General features: G+C 40.0%; 2 protein-coding genes across 3 annotated transcripts in view; one reads left to right on the top strand and one right to left on the bottom strand.

Annotated features, from left to right (window-relative positions):
- Positions 1 to 225: 225 nt before the first annotated feature.
- LOC120558172 (neuronal vesicle trafficking-associated protein 1-like) lies at positions 226 to 6,884 on the bottom strand. Its single transcript, XM_039799105.1, has 5 exons — positions 6,684 to 6,884; positions 6,248 to 6,401; positions 5,844 to 5,960; positions 2,865 to 2,975; positions 226 to 1,627 (listed from the first exon to the last, which is right to left on the bottom strand). The coding sequence occupies exons 2-5, from the start codon at positions 6,374 to 6,376 to the stop codon at positions 1,427 to 1,429; spliced, it is 558 nt and encodes a 185-aa protein (XP_039655039.1). The 5' UTR covers positions 6,377 to 6,401; positions 6,684 to 6,884; the 3' UTR covers positions 226 to 1,426.
- Positions 6,885 to 10,760: 3,876 nt separating this feature from the next.
- The window catches only part of tacc1 (transforming, acidic coiled-coil containing protein 1), a 32,661-nt gene continuing 26,500 nt past the window's right edge, over positions 10,761 to 16,921 (top strand). The window contains exon 1 of one of the 2 annotated variants that reach the window (XM_039797525.1): positions 10,761 to 10,975. Coding sequence is in view for 1 of the 2 variants with exons in the window: in XM_039797524.1 (XP_039653458.1) it covers positions 16,426 to 16,490 (65 nt within the window). In the remaining variant the exon portion in view is untranslated. Of the gene's footprint in view, positions 10,976 to 16,166; positions 16,491 to 16,921 lie in introns of those variants that run through there. The other variant, XM_039797524.1, reaches the window with a different exon arrangement.

Raw genomic sequence — 16,921 nt, 5'->3', positions numbered from 1 at the left:
ATGAGTCGGGGGACGGAACCCGTGGTTATGGGACTTGTGAGTGTTAGGATGAACCTATATCCTAGTTAAAGCATTACGGCGCTTAGAATTTATTCTTTGATCTCAACTCAAAGGAAACGGAGCTGTTAACTGTATTTAATTTCTGCACTGAGGGAGTTTCAGCATTACTGACAATTTATTCTTGAAATACTTCACAAAAATGTTCATATATGCATTCCACTTGGATGTTGGTGTGAAATGTGGGCACTTTATTTTTCAGTTTTTCATTTAACATTTTTATGTACCAAATGCACTTTAATGGCAATCCTTACATTGTTTGAAAAAAGTACATCATTTGTAACAGTTTAATAAGTTTAAATGACAAATACAGAAGAAAGCATCGGTACAAGCGACTACTGTCAGATTGTTCCACTACATCAACCTAAGTCTAGCATCTGGCTACCAACAGCCATCTATGGTGACAATCAATGCAAAGCATTGCACAATACAGTGGCTTCACTAGCAATGCAAAAACATTCAATACAGTAGCATAAAATGTATGCTATGAAAAGTAACCATTAAGTGGCCAGCAAAAAAAAGCACATGGTGTTCACAAGTAGTTTAAATGAACGTAGACAATCATTAATGCTGGTTAAAAAGACAATGCATCGAGTACTTAAAACTCCTTAACAGCAGTATATGCAGAGAGCAGTATGGGCTGTGACAAAACAACACCATTAAAATAGTTATTTTTTCGCTGGTTAAAAGGCTTCCTCCAGGTCAAGCCTCATTTATTCACAATATCATGACAGTAAAATATTTTGACATAGATGACCTCAGTGGCAAATATGCTGCAAACTTTGGCGCCTTGTGAGACATGTACCACTTGCTGGACCTCGTGAGGTCTGACATGCGCTATCAGTACTTGATGTATTTGGGGGGGAGCTCAAAGCAAACGGATTGTGTTTAGAGTCCTGCGTGCATGTGCGTTAAAACAAGCGACGCAGACACGAGATGGTGCAGTCATTTCACAATGTGAGTACTAAAGAGAGTTTTGTTACATATGTGTATGTACAAAGACAGTGAGTGTGTGTCTGTGTTTGTATCCGTGTGACTTTATCTACACGTTTGCCACTCTGTTTTTAAGTGCAAATAAATAACAACATATGCGATTCAAACAAACCATGAATCCACCCAACGGTAATGCTTGCTTTGCTGAAAACTAATTTCCACAGATTTCCTGCTACAGTACACATCAGCGGACCAAACTAGATTAACAAGGCAGCAGAGCACCTCAGGCAAGAGAAGTTGATTTTTCACCCACAAAAAGCCACGGGACTCTGAGGTTTGCTTGAATGGCACAACCATATTATTTATTTATTTCTTTGAGCAGCAGGTTAGGCCACCTCCTGATCCCAGTATCCCAGGTTGGTTAAGCCCAGGTTGGTTAAGCCAGTTTCTGGGCAGTCTCTGTCTCCTGCTGGGTGACCTTTTCCTCAGACATGATGGTCATCCATGGTGATACTGACCGGGTGATGGTCTGCTTGGCTATGTTGTAGTGGTTTATGAGGGTAAAGAGGCGCCCGCGGCCCCCAGGGCCCTGAGGGGGGTAGTTGCCATACATCCCAGCCGGCATGCAGCGACCTTGCTGCTCCAAAGAGAGAGGGAACGGGATAAAAATACAGAGACGAGCCATTGTGAAAAGAAAAACGACACACTAGGTGACAACATTATTATTTCTGTAGTATAATGGTATTCTGGGAAACAAACTGTGATTCACAGTTCCCAGTTATATGAGAAGAAAAGACAACTGTGACAAAACAGATGCGCTGTTTGTACCAGAGCAAAAGATCACGCAGAAAATGAAAAACAAAAAACAAATTGATAAAACAACTTGATACAAACTAAGCTGCATTACCTAATCCATACCGGTGCCTGTGAAAATGGATAAGGCTTGTGCAGAAATGAGTCAATGGTCCTTGACGCCACTGCCACAAGTTTTATAGCAAGACTATATAACTTTTGTGGCCAGCACTCGCTGTAGCTGTGTATTGGACTGAGCGATGGTGTGTTTTATTGCTTAATAATTCAACTTTTCATTTGTAAGAGGAGGATTGTATTACTACTTATTTTTAAAGTTTAAAATAATGTAAAAACTGGTATAGTGAAAAAGCTTTTTATGCATTATGACAGTCAGGTTGTCTATATGACATATTTATTATATATTAAACTTAAGTTATGTATCACTCTTCAAAACTGCTAAAACGCTTTGCAAAGTAAATAAAACAAACAATGACACAAAAAGATAATCACAGTAAAGTGCTTATATTATGCTTTTTGGCTTTTCCCCTTTCCTTTATTTTGTTGTATTTTTTTGTGCACATTATAGGTTTACAAAGTGAAAAAGCCCACAGTCAACCCCAAAGGGACTTACCATCTCCAACAGAAAACACTGCTCACCAACTGCTCCAAACAGCTCTATCGTAGTCCAGCCTTTACTTCCGTGACAAATGTGTGTCACTTTGTAACACACGTTATAATGCTCGCCTAGCTGCTAGTGTGGCACACCCTCATACTCTGCTTCTGACTGGCTAGTAGTCCTTACCTAGTTACTGCGCATGTGCGACTCCCAACAAAGATGGTACAGAAGTGAGGTGTCTCACTCTGTAGCTAAAACAGAGAGCTCAACACACAGGGTGAAAAGAGGAGCTGCAGCAATGTGCAGTACAACAAAAATACAATGTTTTCTGAAAATTAAACCACATAAACCTATTATGGTACAACCTCTAAATACAATTATGAACCTGAAAATGTGCATAATATGAGCACTTTAACATATCACTGTCAGACAGGGTCACAAACATTGATGCTCATTAAGTGTTTACCGTGTAAACAAAGCTGTCGGGGCAAGGCTGCTCATACTGGTAGACCTTGTAGACGACCAGGAAGACCACACACACCAGGAAGGCCAGCGCACAGATCACAAGCAAGGTCACCTATGGGAGAGACACATTGAGCTGTAACAATTCCACATTTTACTGTACGATTAATTGTCTCAGAAATAATTGCGATTAAAGGTCCTATGACATGCTGCTTTTTGGATGCTTTTATATAGGCCTTAGTGGTCCCCTAATACTGTATCTGAAGTCTCTTTCCTGAAATTCAGCCTTGGTGCAGAATTACAGCCACTAGAGCCAGTCCCACAATGAGCTTTCCTTAGTATGTGCCATTTATGTGTCTGTAGCTTTAAATGCTATTGAGGAGGAGAGAGGGGGCAAGGTGGAGGGTGGGGGTGTGGACTTGAGCAACTGCCACTTTGCTTGTTTGCAAGCCATGATGTCTCTCTCTCTCTCATGGGCGGGCCACATTTTCTAGGCAGGCAAAGCAGAGAAAGGGGAGGTAACCTTTCCCCTTATGACCTCATAAGGAGCAAGATTCCAGATCGGCCCATCTGAGCTTTAATTTTCTCAAAGGCGGAGCAGGATACCCAGGGCTCGGTTTACACCTGTCACCATTTCTAGCCACTGGGGGACCATAGACAGGCTAGGGGAACTCATATTAATGTTAAAAACCCTCATAAAGTGAAATGTTCATGCCATGGGACCTTTAACAATATAATTGTCTCTTTCAGTCAAATGTTACTTTTTTACAAAAGCAAGTTTTGAATGAATCCCAGGATGCATCTTTTGGTTGTATCACTGTTATGTGACCCAGATAATGGTATAACACAGGTACACAGCCTATGAAGCAAACCACGCCTCTTTATTATAAAACATTGTATTTTTGACTATTACCGTTATACCCCTTAGAACCTTAGCTAATGTGAGCAATTAATTGCAGTTAAACAAAGAAATGGTGATTAAGTAAAATAATTGGATTAGACAATTATGTAATATTAGTTACAGGCCTAGATACACAACAGCTCCATCATCAAACCTATGTCACAGCTCTGCTAAAGGTCTCATTCTCAAAGTGGGGTCCGTAGCACTCTGCCAGGGGGTCTGTGAAGTCTTCAGATTCATTCATTCAAATCATCATGTAAAACTTTGTATTTCTTTTTTAGCAAAAGGCTTCATTGTTCAATGAATAGTATTTCAATTTTCAAATCTATAATAGTTCATAGAGTTGTAATCCAACAAATCTATAACTCTTAGACTCTGCAACTTTGTTTAATACATGTCTAATATCTTTCTAATACATTTCTCTTGTGTTGTTCTTTCACGTAACTAAGACTACAGAAATGTAGCTACGTCATATTATTCCAAGGGACATGCATATGACAGGGTCCCCGCGTATTCTCTATCTTGTTAAGGGGTCCTTGGCTAAAAAAACTATTGAGAATCTCTGTGCTAAAGGACATATTTTCCTCCGCTGCTCCCCTCTGTCCTCAGGAGATGGGTACTGCTCAATCCACTCCTCCATAGTTAGGCCACTCAGGAGGTTGAATTTAACCCTAAATGTTTCCATTTTGTATTGGGTTTTAGCTATTTAAGTTAGGCTATCAGTTCAAGCGTTTTTTTTTTCTCAGACACAGAGTGATACTTATTGTGCAAAGGAATTAGACGTCATAGCCGTTGTATATGGTTGTTTTATTACAGCTGTGAACCAATCAGACTGCTTGACTCAAGCTACCTGTTTTATAAATAACAGTCACTTAACAGCCAGGCAGGCCTATAAAGGATATTCTGCACATAGTAACTCGACAGGAAGATGGCTTGTGTGACCATCTGTACAGCCCAGCTCTCACCTCTCAGGGGAGTTATGTAACGACTGCTGGTGTTTCTAGGAAGTGGGAGGGAGGGATAGGACAAGGTGTGGGAGAAATCGCCTCATTATCGCCGAAGATGTTGAGCCCCAAGGTGTGCCCAAGCTATTTTTATGAGTCCATATGTTATTTTGCTTGTGGGCAAATTGGATTATTGAGAAAGTGAAAATCCAGATGCAAATGTGAAATTTCTGTCAGAATATTCTTGAGGGTTTCTTGGATTGCGAGCACGGTGCCTGCAAACAAGTCCTTTTTGCACCCAGTATGTTTGGCACCGGTTTAATTAGACTGTTAACAGCACATATCAAAATGAATAAAAGTATATTATTTATATCCGTCTGTGTAAATCCTGCAGTTACACAGCAGAGCAGACATAGTGCAAAGCAACAGGAGATTACGAAAGGACTGTCTGTGATGAAAGGGCTGCCTGCAGCATTTCAAAACAACGATCAGAGGAAGTGAGCTGTGTTCTCTGAGACAGTGGTGTGCCTCCTTGCCTTTCAGATGTTTGAGAATTAAAGCTCTTTTACTAAAGGAAGCCTGACACACCTCACAGAGACAGGTTCATCTGTTGATTTTGAATATCAAGTAGACTATTGCTTAGTCTGCATGCAGAACACCTAGTTCATACATTTTGAAGTATGCAAGGAGGTCTTCAGTCACCCAGGATTGTGTTTTGATCTTTTCTTTTACAAAAGCACATGCTTTTTAATCATTCTATATGGTGTCACACATCTGCCAGCCAGGGGGGCGTTGAGGGAGGTGGGAGAGATGCTTGCTGTTTGGAGGCCATCGCCATGGCAGCAGCTGAATTAATGAGAGTTTCAGGGCGGGGTTAAGTGAATCATTATGCATTATGTCTCCTTGTGTAGCCCGACAAGATGACAGGCTGCGCAGGACACAGGACATTAGGGTGGCCTGAGCAAAGAAGTATAACTTGGTTATTGGTGGGGGAATGTTATGACGGCAGTGACAAATGTCCTGAGCTGCAAGGACACAGCTGTCTGCTCTCCAGGCATATGCATGTGTAGGAGTGGGAGATATATTGTAAATGGGATGATGTATGAAACGCAGACAATGTCAGCGACATCATTCTTACCTTGAGTCGCTCAGATACGCCTTCAATGATGCTTATTGAGAACTCTGCGATTTTAGGAGATCGTAGCTTTCCCTTCTTGCTCTCACCATCATAGTCTGCCTTTGTCTTCACTACCACCTGGTAGAAACACAAAAACACACACATACATGGGAGACGATCCAATCAGCTTTCAAGTATAGCTTCAGGAAGAAAATGAGAGTTCACCGAGGCAGGATGGGTTACATTAAGTGTATTATACTATAGAAATAATATACCTGTAAGGATGAACACTGGTTACACAGAGAAATGTGTTTTCCTTGAGGCCCCCTGTCTTAATTGGACTAATTGGAATGATAGAAATATATAAATGAAGGCCCCCCCACTGTGACTCTCCAAATCAGTGGAAACATAGACAAAAATCTTACCTTATCTGGTGGAGGAAACTGCAGCTGACTGGCATCTAGTGGTGTGATGAGAGGGATGGTGTCAAATCCGTCTTCAGAAACCACCTTGCCGTTATTTTTCTCGCTGAAATTATTCCCCAGTTTAACCATTTTCCCTGCACGAAAAAACACCAAACTGGGGGTGTGGGGGGGGGGGGAGAAGCGCGTATTACTCCATTATGGATTATTCTCAGCTCCTGTGTGATTCTTTAAATCATTCAAGAAACCATAGCAATCATGTCCTTTACACGTGCAAACAGCATTACAAATCAAACACAATGATGTGAGGCGCTTTTGTGGGCCACGAGAAAGCCTGTTAACCACAAAAGCGCAGGAGAGGACACAGCAAGGCTTCGACATAATGGGACCGATGCATCACCGTGAAAAAAAAAAAGATTTACCTCATCCAAACACTTACCAGCTCAGCCGAGTAGTGTTTTGAAAACAGCGTTTTTCCTCCTGATGTGGTGACTTTATTGCTACAGCGCCGCTATATGTTTTGTTAGGTGTGACGCAGCCGATTTGCGGAGAGGAGCTGGTGTACAATATGGCCAGCTGGGGTTGTGCGCCGCGTTCCCTCCGAGCTGGATGCTGCTGCTGGCGTCTGGCTGCACTGCAAGTGATGTAACATCCTCATCACATCCATCCCTAGGCTACTCATCTGATCAGTGACAGTAAACCCAGGAGCTGGAGCCCATTCACAATCTAAATGTAGCCTACAATGTGTTTTTATTGTGTCCATTGATGAGGGGAATCCAGGGTTGTTTTTTTTTATTAAAAGGATTTCTACGGGCAATTATTCAAAAACAGAGCCTACGTCTAGAACATATCAATTTGTGGTTTGCAGAGCCGCAGTAAGTAGCCTATTGTAGTGTCTCCTGCAAAACACACATAGCCTAGCCTACATTTATACAAACATTGAAGTTATATGGAGAGATAAAGCATTTGAAAGTAGTTTTTTGAAAAATCCTGAATTAGCCTAATTTGTCTTAGTGGTTGGCTTCCTGATGATGATAGGCTACTTAAATCTCCTGAAAACCTGGCTTCAAATCTTAAAATGGCTATTGGTATTTTTTTATATGTATAAATGTATCAAATGAGAATGTGAAAACAATGTGACAACGTGAAAGAGGTCACTTGTAGTGATGAACCTACAGAGAGTTCTCTCACGAATCTGCAGCGAGTTTCAGCTCAATGTTTAGCTGTCTGGCCACAACTTGGAGGTTTTGGTTCACTCTCACTGCTCTTATAGCCTTGTTTTCAGCTGCAACCATGGATGTATTAAGAGAACAACAGGCAGCAGGCAGGCAGTTTCTGCAACAGGCAGAAAAAAATATAATAAAATACAAAACTTCTAAAAACCCACTGTACACTACCTGCTCAGCAGCAAACAGCAGACAGCCACAATATTACTAGCTGGTGAAAATATAGTGGAGCATTTAGCAGCTAAAGAGACAGATGTTTCCCTTAGAGTTGGTGGAGAATAAAAACAGAGCTAAAAGAGAGTGAATATTATACTAACATTCAGCAGGTGGTCACAAACACAACTCCAAATAAATTATAATGTTGCTCCATAACTGCTGGATGTGTAAATAAGCCATTGGTTACACAAGTTTACCATATCAACGTAAAATTTGATGTGACGATATGTTAATGTTCAGAACATGTTTCCACTGCCCCCAAGTGGCCAAAGAAATCAGTTATTAAAGGTTGAAAGTTTCTAGACTGTCTCAATTCTGGTTGGGTGTGGTACGAAGGGTGCTCTGTTGCACCTGTAACCATACCTGGAGTACACCTGGACATCATGGCAGCAAGGTGAGAGGTTAGACCACAGCATCAGCAAATATTTTGAGTGGGTGTTTAATTACTCTTTAAAGCTCCTGAAAACTTGGCTTAAAATCAAGTATGGTTCTATTACCTTAAATATTAATGAATCAAAGTATTTAAAAAAATCATCTTAAGGTATTGTTTATTCCGTTTAACATTCAAGAACTCTGATGATCAAGATCAGCTGGATCAAGATTTTGTGGTGTGGTTTTAATCAGATAGGATTGACAGTAACCAAACAACCCAGTATGTGACATTACCTTTTTCTAATGCTGCAAATACATAAATACATACAATTGAATTACAATCAAATGTCCTGTTATAGGTTATTCAAATGTTTGTTTTTTTGTATTTTTTTAAATAGGCCAATATTTTTATAGAAATGTGTGAGCACAACTCTGCCCCAGTCTGTGCGTCTGACTTTATCTTCTGTCAATAATGTTTGTAACATGATTTTTGACAGACTTTTTTATGTGTTGTTTGTAGGCCTACTCCCATGGGTAATTGTTGTGCGCGGATTTGGAGTTCACCTCGTACCAGTGCATTCAGTTCAGCATTCTTCAGCATCATCATTTCTGCATAGTAAAGCTGAGTATCCCCTCTGTTTATCAGCATGCAATGAGTTAGAATAGCATAGAGTAAAAAGCTAAAACAGAAATCTCTCAAGTGAAATAATGAAAACTGTTCTAACTTTGGCAGGAAATAGTATGTTCAGGATCCAAAAGGTGATGGGGAAAATAGGTTTTCAGGGCCTTTAAGTGACAGATCAGAGTGTGGTTCTGTAGTGATTGGCTGTCATCTTTTCACTGATATTACACAGCACTGACTTTGCAGACTATATGCTTAAATGTCCAAATGGGTATATTTCAATTTTCTTTTTTTTTAAACACACAAAAAAACATCATGTCATGAATCAGACTGTGTGACTGTGCATGAAACTTAGATCTTCAAAAATGTTGGGATCCATTAGGCTAAGATACATTGTAGTTATAGTTAAATAATCACCTTGAATTATTAACAAACACTCCACCAAGCATTCAGTATATAATCATTGTGAAAAACACGTAACATTTTGATTTTACTAAGCCCTTTATATCACCTCATCATAGTATTTATAGTAGTGGTGAAATGAAGATGTCTCTGTGCAAATTATCCAGTAGCTTGTTGCCAGGCTACAGTGGGAATGAAAGGGATCAGTAATTGATCAGGTCCAGCCTGTTAATCCATAGGGAAAAGGAAGCAGCAGAACAGAAAGTGTTCTCGTCACATATTGAGATGGAAATCACTGCTCTTTGGTGAACTGTTAACTTGACCTGGTGGCTATGACAGCTGCGCTGCCTCTGTGTGCTGCTGCTGCTGAGATGTCTGTATAATCCACAGAGTTTCTGTTAACTGCAGTAGGCAGATGTGTTGCAGGGGTTTTCTGCTGCAGTTGCCTTCTCAGGATTAACCACTAGAGGGAGAAACCGCTCACGTATTTACAACTCATGACTGCTTGTGTTATGCATAGCCATGCATAGCGTGGTTATTCCTGTTTAAGTGTGTGGGCATTACCATCACTTTAACGGACAAAAATGTCATCACATCACAGCAAGGCAAGGCATCACAGCAGTGACAACTGAACAGATGTTTCCTTTTTATTTAAATCATACTGCACATTCAAATCTAATTTACATTCAAATCTAATTTAATCTAAATTTAGTTACTAAAATCACAGATCACCTACTGAGTTGGTCACTTTTCAGAATAGCCAAGCTGAGTGGAGAGATCACCGAGAGAGCAGTACTCAGATCTCTTAAGTAAAAGTAGCAAATACTCTGCATCTAAATGTTTACTCAAGTAAAAGTACAAAACTATAAGCATCAAAATATAGGTTTAAAGTACCAAAGGTAACAGCACTCATGCAGATTGACCGGTTTTCAGAAAAATGTAGGCTATATTATGTTATTGGATTATCATTACATCACTTTAATGCTAGGTGGGGCTCATTTTAACTACTTGATATAGAGCTGGGTAGCTTGTAAATTTCCACCGGGGTCAATAAAGTCTAATATGTCATAATTTATTTGTTGATTATATTTCGTATAAATTATCAGAATTTTCAAAGTAACTGGTAACTAAAGTAATAAAATAAATGCAGTCGAGTAAAAAGTGCAATATTTCCCTCTTGTAGTGGAGTAGAAGTTGAATTGTAGCGCAGTAGAAGTATAAAGAGGCAGAAAATGGGAATACTCAAGTAAAGTACAATTACCTTACAATTGTACTTGAGTACAGTAGCTACTTGAGTAAATGTAGCCTACTTAGTTACTTGCCACCTCTGGAAGAGTTGTGTAAGTGTTTGAGTGTTTTGTGAATTAATGTAGATTTTAGCTACTAAGGTTGCTAGCGTGAAGCTGTGATATTAGTTTAAATTGAGATGATATGAGTATGTAATGCTGCATATAGTCTATTGCTGTGCTAAATGCTCATTAAAGCATTAGTTAAACAATTATTATTATTATTATTATTATTATTAAGTAACAGTGGAAATGAACTCAGCAGTATGCATGGTAATGATGAATAAAGTCTTAACTTGTAACTTACACTGTATAAAGTGTGACAAAACCTTACATAGCACTGCAACTGCTGTGTCTTTAAAACCAACTCTGCTCTTGGCTCTTTGCCCAGAAAGTTCATTTCCCATCCAGCCACATGGACTAAGCTCCGTCACGCAGAGAGAACAACTATTTTCCCTCAAAGAGCGGCACCTCCAAAAGCAGTCAGAGCACAAACTCCCTTAAGGACCTCTGTCACTGACCAAGGACTTTTCTTTCCACAGTGTTGTTAAGGACACAAACCTCCCAGCAGATCCGTCACAGCCCATCAGTCCTCAGAGAAGCCAAGGTATGATTTACACTCTTTAAACTCAAAATCTGACAGCCAGTCTGCCTGTCAGGTGCCCCGTTATTCATATCATTATGTGCTTTGAGTACATTAGTTTACTGTGTGTGTGTTTTTGGTACTGATCTGCTGACTTTTGGACAGTGTGCCAGATGACTCATTGAATGTGCTGTGTCTGGTTTAAAAAGTCCTGCTGCCATGTGGGAGCTATTGTCTTGTGCATGGACACAAAGCCTCTTTTCATGAATGTATAATTCCCCTCACTAGTCGACCCAGCAGTTTGTGTTGGGTGTGATGTGCGAAGCTGTTCAGTACTTCTGTTCATTAACGCTGTTCTTGTGAAGATTTTGCAGAAACAACAGGCAGGTTACGGAAAAGATTTGTGTCCTTGAGGTAGAATGAGTCACAAAGATTTGAACGGAAAGAACTTTGGCAATAACAATAAGGTTCAGACTGAATGTTTGGTTTGTACACGTTTTTAGCAGTAACCAGGCTGTATAAACAGGATGCTATCTGCACACACACTCACACACTCTGGTTGATGCTCTGGTTGAATGAACAGGCACAAGTACCGGCAAGAACAGCACCGGCACCGCCATCCGTGCTGTTGATGTAATCAGCAAAGTGAGATGTTTTTTTTCTATGGACTGACTGGTTTGTTGTTGTGGACAACTTGCATGGAAGCTGCTGCATCATGTGAACGATGTCACTGTTGAGGTTTTCTGGAGGGTTTTCTGGGAAGATGAGGTCACAGGGAGACACACCCAGAGGCTCGGGCTCCGATCAGGAAAGGCCAGGGGTGGAAGACGTTCAACAGCGGCTCTGAATGAGTCACTTGCCGGGAGGAAGCCATAGTTTCGTTGTGAATTTCCATTCTGTTTCGAGCACAAGAATTTTGGTCTGTATGTGGTATTTATACACACGGCATGACGTACGTGGAATGGGATATTTCCCTCTCAAATACACAAACAGAAGCCTTATGACAGCTTTAACAGGATTATATAATGTGCTTTAATAATTTTGCAAGAGGCTTCAAGTAGTGTAATCTAATTTGCCAACATGAAAAGGACCACTTTGAAAGAGGGTGCTTCAAGTAAAAAACATATTCACACTGGAATGTGGTTGGTATGAAGATCATTTCCTTTCAGCCAAAAAGATCAAGTTGGATGACCTGTGAACTCTTGGAGGCATTTAAACCCCCCCACTTCCTGACCTCTCCTCACATGAGCATTCCCACCCAACGCATGCATTCTGTGTGCTCAAATCTCTTTTGACTGCCTTCCAATGATTACAAAACAAGTTTTAAAATAGTGCCATCTTGTGTGTTTTGAGCCTGTGCGCTCTGTTCTGATTTATAGAGGCTCACTGGGCGGTGTGGACGGACGTGGCTGGGAGGGCTGGCTGGGCCGGAAGTGGAGTGTGGGGGAAGTTGAGTCAACACAGAACTGTTTCTCAGACTTGTGTCGCTTCTGGTCTCATGCCTCTCAATGGAATCACAGGCACTGACTGAGATTGCGATAACACAGGGTTGCAGACGTGGTCTGGCAAAAATGAAAGGAAAGTGTGTTGAGTCTGGCTGGGAAGGGTTTTCTGCTTCTGTCTGGATCCAAAAAAAAAGAGAGGGTAAAACAAGCAGTGGTGGAGGAAGTATTGAGATCTTTTACTATGTTTATTTCAAGTAAAAGTCCTGCATTCATACTCTAAGTAAAAGTGCAAAAGTATTAGCATTAAAATATACTTAATAGTACCAAAAATAGTCATTATGCAGAATGGCCCATTTCACAACATATTGTATTACTGTATTATAATTAGTGATGCATTCTTTCATTAATTAAGTTAATGTTGCAGCTGGTACAGATGTTGCTAGTTTTAATTACTGCTGTAGCTTAACCTATAAAATGCATCATCATGTATTAGTTGATTTATGTTTTGTATTACTAATCTAACTCTGCAAAGTAACTAGTAAGTGAAGCTCTCAAATAAATGTAGTGGAGTAAAAAGTATAATATTGGCCTCCAAAATGTAGTGAAGTAGAATTAAAAGTATCGTAAAATGGAAATACTCAAGTAAAGTACAAGTACCTCAAAATTGTACCTAAGTGCAGTACTTAAGTGAATGTAGTAAGTTACATTCCACCACTGGAAACAAGTGTAACTGAAACGCACATTATAAAGATATGTAGAGTATCGCATGTAAAAGAGCACAAAGGCATCAGAGTTTTGTTGAAAACACGGTGGGTTGTGTCATCCTTCATTTGGAATATCATTCATTCGGATTGGTTTTCATTCTATACATTTCCCTATTCATCTCCTGATCTGTGCAACACGTTTTTGCGATCTACTTTTTATTTATTTATAGTGAATGGAGTGGACTACAAAGAGTCTCCCATCTGTCTGTACAGCTATTGTACTCATTTTGTGGCTGTGATCACTCACATGACCACATGACTATATGTACACCGTGTATTACACAAGAACTTCATTCTGCCACACAGCTGTTTGAATCGCTCTGAAAAACACATTGTGACTGGCATTTCAAAGTACAACGAGCTGTGTTCGGCTCCGAGCAACGCCATACACCAGACAAGCTCTAAACGCATGCAACTGCATTTCAGGTCTTATAAATAGCGAGACTGTCACTAACTGAACTGTGTTTATGAGGTACGTTTTCCTAAATTACAGACTCCAGTGAGCCTAGCCCAGCCCTTGACCATGATGGAAATGAATGACATCCTGCCCCGTGTAGGGAAACTATGAATGATGATGATGAAGGAGTTGCTCTCTTACTATTACTTTGTGGTCGCTCCTCTGACACACAGCGGGTAACGTCTACAGTACACAGACTCTAGTAGTAGTGTTCACAGTCTACCAGTTGATGTCAGTCTCTTCAGTCCATGACAGATCAGGATAATCTGCATGTCTCGACATCTTTCTCTCCCCAGCTTCCACAGGGTGGCGGAGTAGTGCGAGGGACTATCCCATAACACTGCAGTTCCCAACCTTTTTGGCTTGTGTGACCCCTGAAAACAGAACTAAGTCTACTTCTGATATCTCGAGCAGTCTCCCTTTTCAGATTGTTTCAACTTAAACATTTTAGAGACTAAAATGACCTTCTGACTAACTGAAGGAGGCTTTTGCTAATTCAAAGTAATTTAAGTAGGTCCTCCGAGAGGAGGTAGGGGTAGACCTGCTCGCAATCAGTCAGCTGCTACAGGCAATGTGCCTCATCATGTCAGTGTTTTGGAAAAATGCAACAAAAATAAACTCATCTGATGGTAATTTTAGTTTTTTTTGGTGGAGAATCAATACAGCTCACTAATCAGTGAGTGGAAACCATTCAATAACACCAGAGATGATAGGATGCTGGTAAAATGCAGTGTGCGCTGCTGATGAACTTGAAATATCGCAGCTGTCTGTGAAACGTATTCAACAGCTCTTCTTTGACTATTGACTAAAGACACACAAAAAAAATCATCGAATTAATAAATAAAGTTGATTCCATGGCCATAGAGTAACTGTACAATATGGCTAAAGGTAGAATTACATCATCAAAGGTTGAGGAAGGAACATTTTCTCAGACAAAAACAAGTCAATATTTGACTTTGTTTCATATATGAACTGCAATTTTATGAGATTGATTTAATTCAATTTCATATAATTTATTCAAATTAACTTTAATTCAATAATTGTATTTTAATTTAATCTGTGAAGTGCAATTTAATGTAATTCATTTTAGTTAATTTAATGTATATAATGTAATTTATTGTAATTATTTAAATGTCTTTTATATCGTACATCACTTGTTTGACAACATACTGAACGTAACATAACCATATTATAATAACCACAACCATTTTAGTCAAGAATGACAGTATGTGAGTCTTTTTTTAAAGATTATTTCTTTGGGCTTTTTCACCTTTAATTTTGGACAGAACAGCTAAGTGAGAAAGGGGAGAGAAATGTAGGAAATTGTCACAGGTCGGATTCGAACCCTCGACCTCTGCGTCGAGGCATAAACCTCTCAGTATATGTGTGCCTGCTCTACCACCGAACCATAACAACAGTATGAGTCTTAATGTGCTGTAAATTTAACTTTGCATTTAAAAACAACTTCTGACTCATAACTATCAAGATTGTACGGACTCCCGTCATCTAAATACCTGAAATATGAAAAAACATACCTCTGTTATCTGCAAATGTGAGACGCTCCTTTCTTCTTTGTCTAATCTTTAAAAATACAACACAGCAGTGTTTTTTTTACAAGTCTGTGTGATTGGGTGTATGTATGCATGTATGAAAAGGAGATGACCTTTTCTTGCTCCTGTGTGCAGCGCAAAGCTAGAAGGGGTTGAAAACCAGGTGTCATTATGAGAGCCAAACATGGCAATGGCAGGGTTTCTTAAAATACAGACATGGTGAAATAATAAAAGCACCTCTTTCTGCATTCTTAAATCCCAATTGTTTATTTTGTGTGTGAAAGATGCCAAAGTATCTAGATTTGTTATATTGCTATGCAGGCTGAGGCTTGTCTTGAACAATCACATGGATTATAAACACTATTTCTTGTCCGTCACATAACCCCGATTCAGTTTCCCAAGTCTTAGAGGGAACTTGTTTTCACTTGCCTGTGAGAGTACAATCCCAGGACAAAACAGCTGCCTCAAGAATAGCCACATTTTCAAACTGCGGGAGAAGTGAAAGTGTATTCTCTCTGCAAGATTAATATGCACTTGCACTGTTTCTGTTACACAGATTTCACATGTACACTCCAGCGTTCAGCTAAACAGTTGGAAAAATGCACTTCAACATGGCCGGCAAAACAGAAGAGATTCAATTACTGGTATATTATCATTATCACGCAACATACCGTGAATATAACTCAAATCTGCTGATTTTCCCCTACAAGGAACTAGAATCACATCACATTTTGCACAATAACTTCTGAAGAAATTACATTATGAATGGCCTGCACTTGAAAGAACAGTGGATCAGTGTTCCTCCGAATGCTCTTGCAGAGTCAGGAACTGGTCAAGCCAGATCTTTCAAAAGCCTTGAGCCACATCCTCACAGAGGAATGAATTCCCACTTTATCTCATGACTCACCACATCGTTTTATGGCTGAGACTTTCTACCCAATACAACCGGGCACATAGGACACAAGCTGATCCCTCCCAGTTTTGTTACACTACAGTATAAGCTGCAGAGTGTTTGCTTCCAGTTAGTGCAGTTAAGGGAGGAGATAATAGGAGGGAGGGACAAAAGAACCCCCTTGTCAAGAGAGGAAGAAACCTGACAGCATTGCATCACTACTAGTGAACTAGCGCTGTGGATATAGGTCTAGCAATGCAGGACTACTATTGAACAGTCATCAGAGGAGTGCAGTAGAGTGCCTACTAGTTAAGAGAAACACACTGGTGGGGGTGTCTATTCATCGACCGGAGAGGAAAGATCAAAATGGGTGGCAATATAAGTCAGAAGAGCAGGCGAACCAGCTCAAGGAGTCACGCCAACAGTGTCACGTGAGTCAAATTACTCACCTGTTTGATGCTGATTTTAAAGAGTAAATCTATTGTGACTTCGTCTTCATTCACTGATTTAAAACGTGTGTTGCTTGCAGCTGAACCAATGATGTATGAGGCTTTTTATCTCTCCCACATTACTAGTTCATATTTGTGAAGGTGTATGCAGTTATAGTAATGCAGTAGCAGCAAGAATATACAACATATACTACTATGACGTAAACTACAATACTGAGTGTATAACTAGATTTGCATTCTTTTTCCATTTGGTGTGAGAGTGGACTCTAGACAAGCATAAACTTGACAGACACATGCAAATATTCACACACCCTCAAAATGACCCCACAGATAAGACTGCATACAGGCAGACTGTTAAACATGTTTGCTCACTGGCCTTACACAAGTATGTGGATGTGCGTGCCCATGTGCTT

Source organism: Perca fluviatilis, chromosome 4 (assembly GCF_010015445.1).
Source record: "Perca fluviatilis chromosome 4, GENO_Pfluv_1.0, whole genome shotgun sequence".
Taxonomy (NCBI): domain Eukaryota; kingdom Metazoa; phylum Chordata; class Actinopteri; order Perciformes; family Percidae; genus Perca; species Perca fluviatilis.
This window is presented reverse-complemented; position numbering and strand designations above follow the sequence as displayed.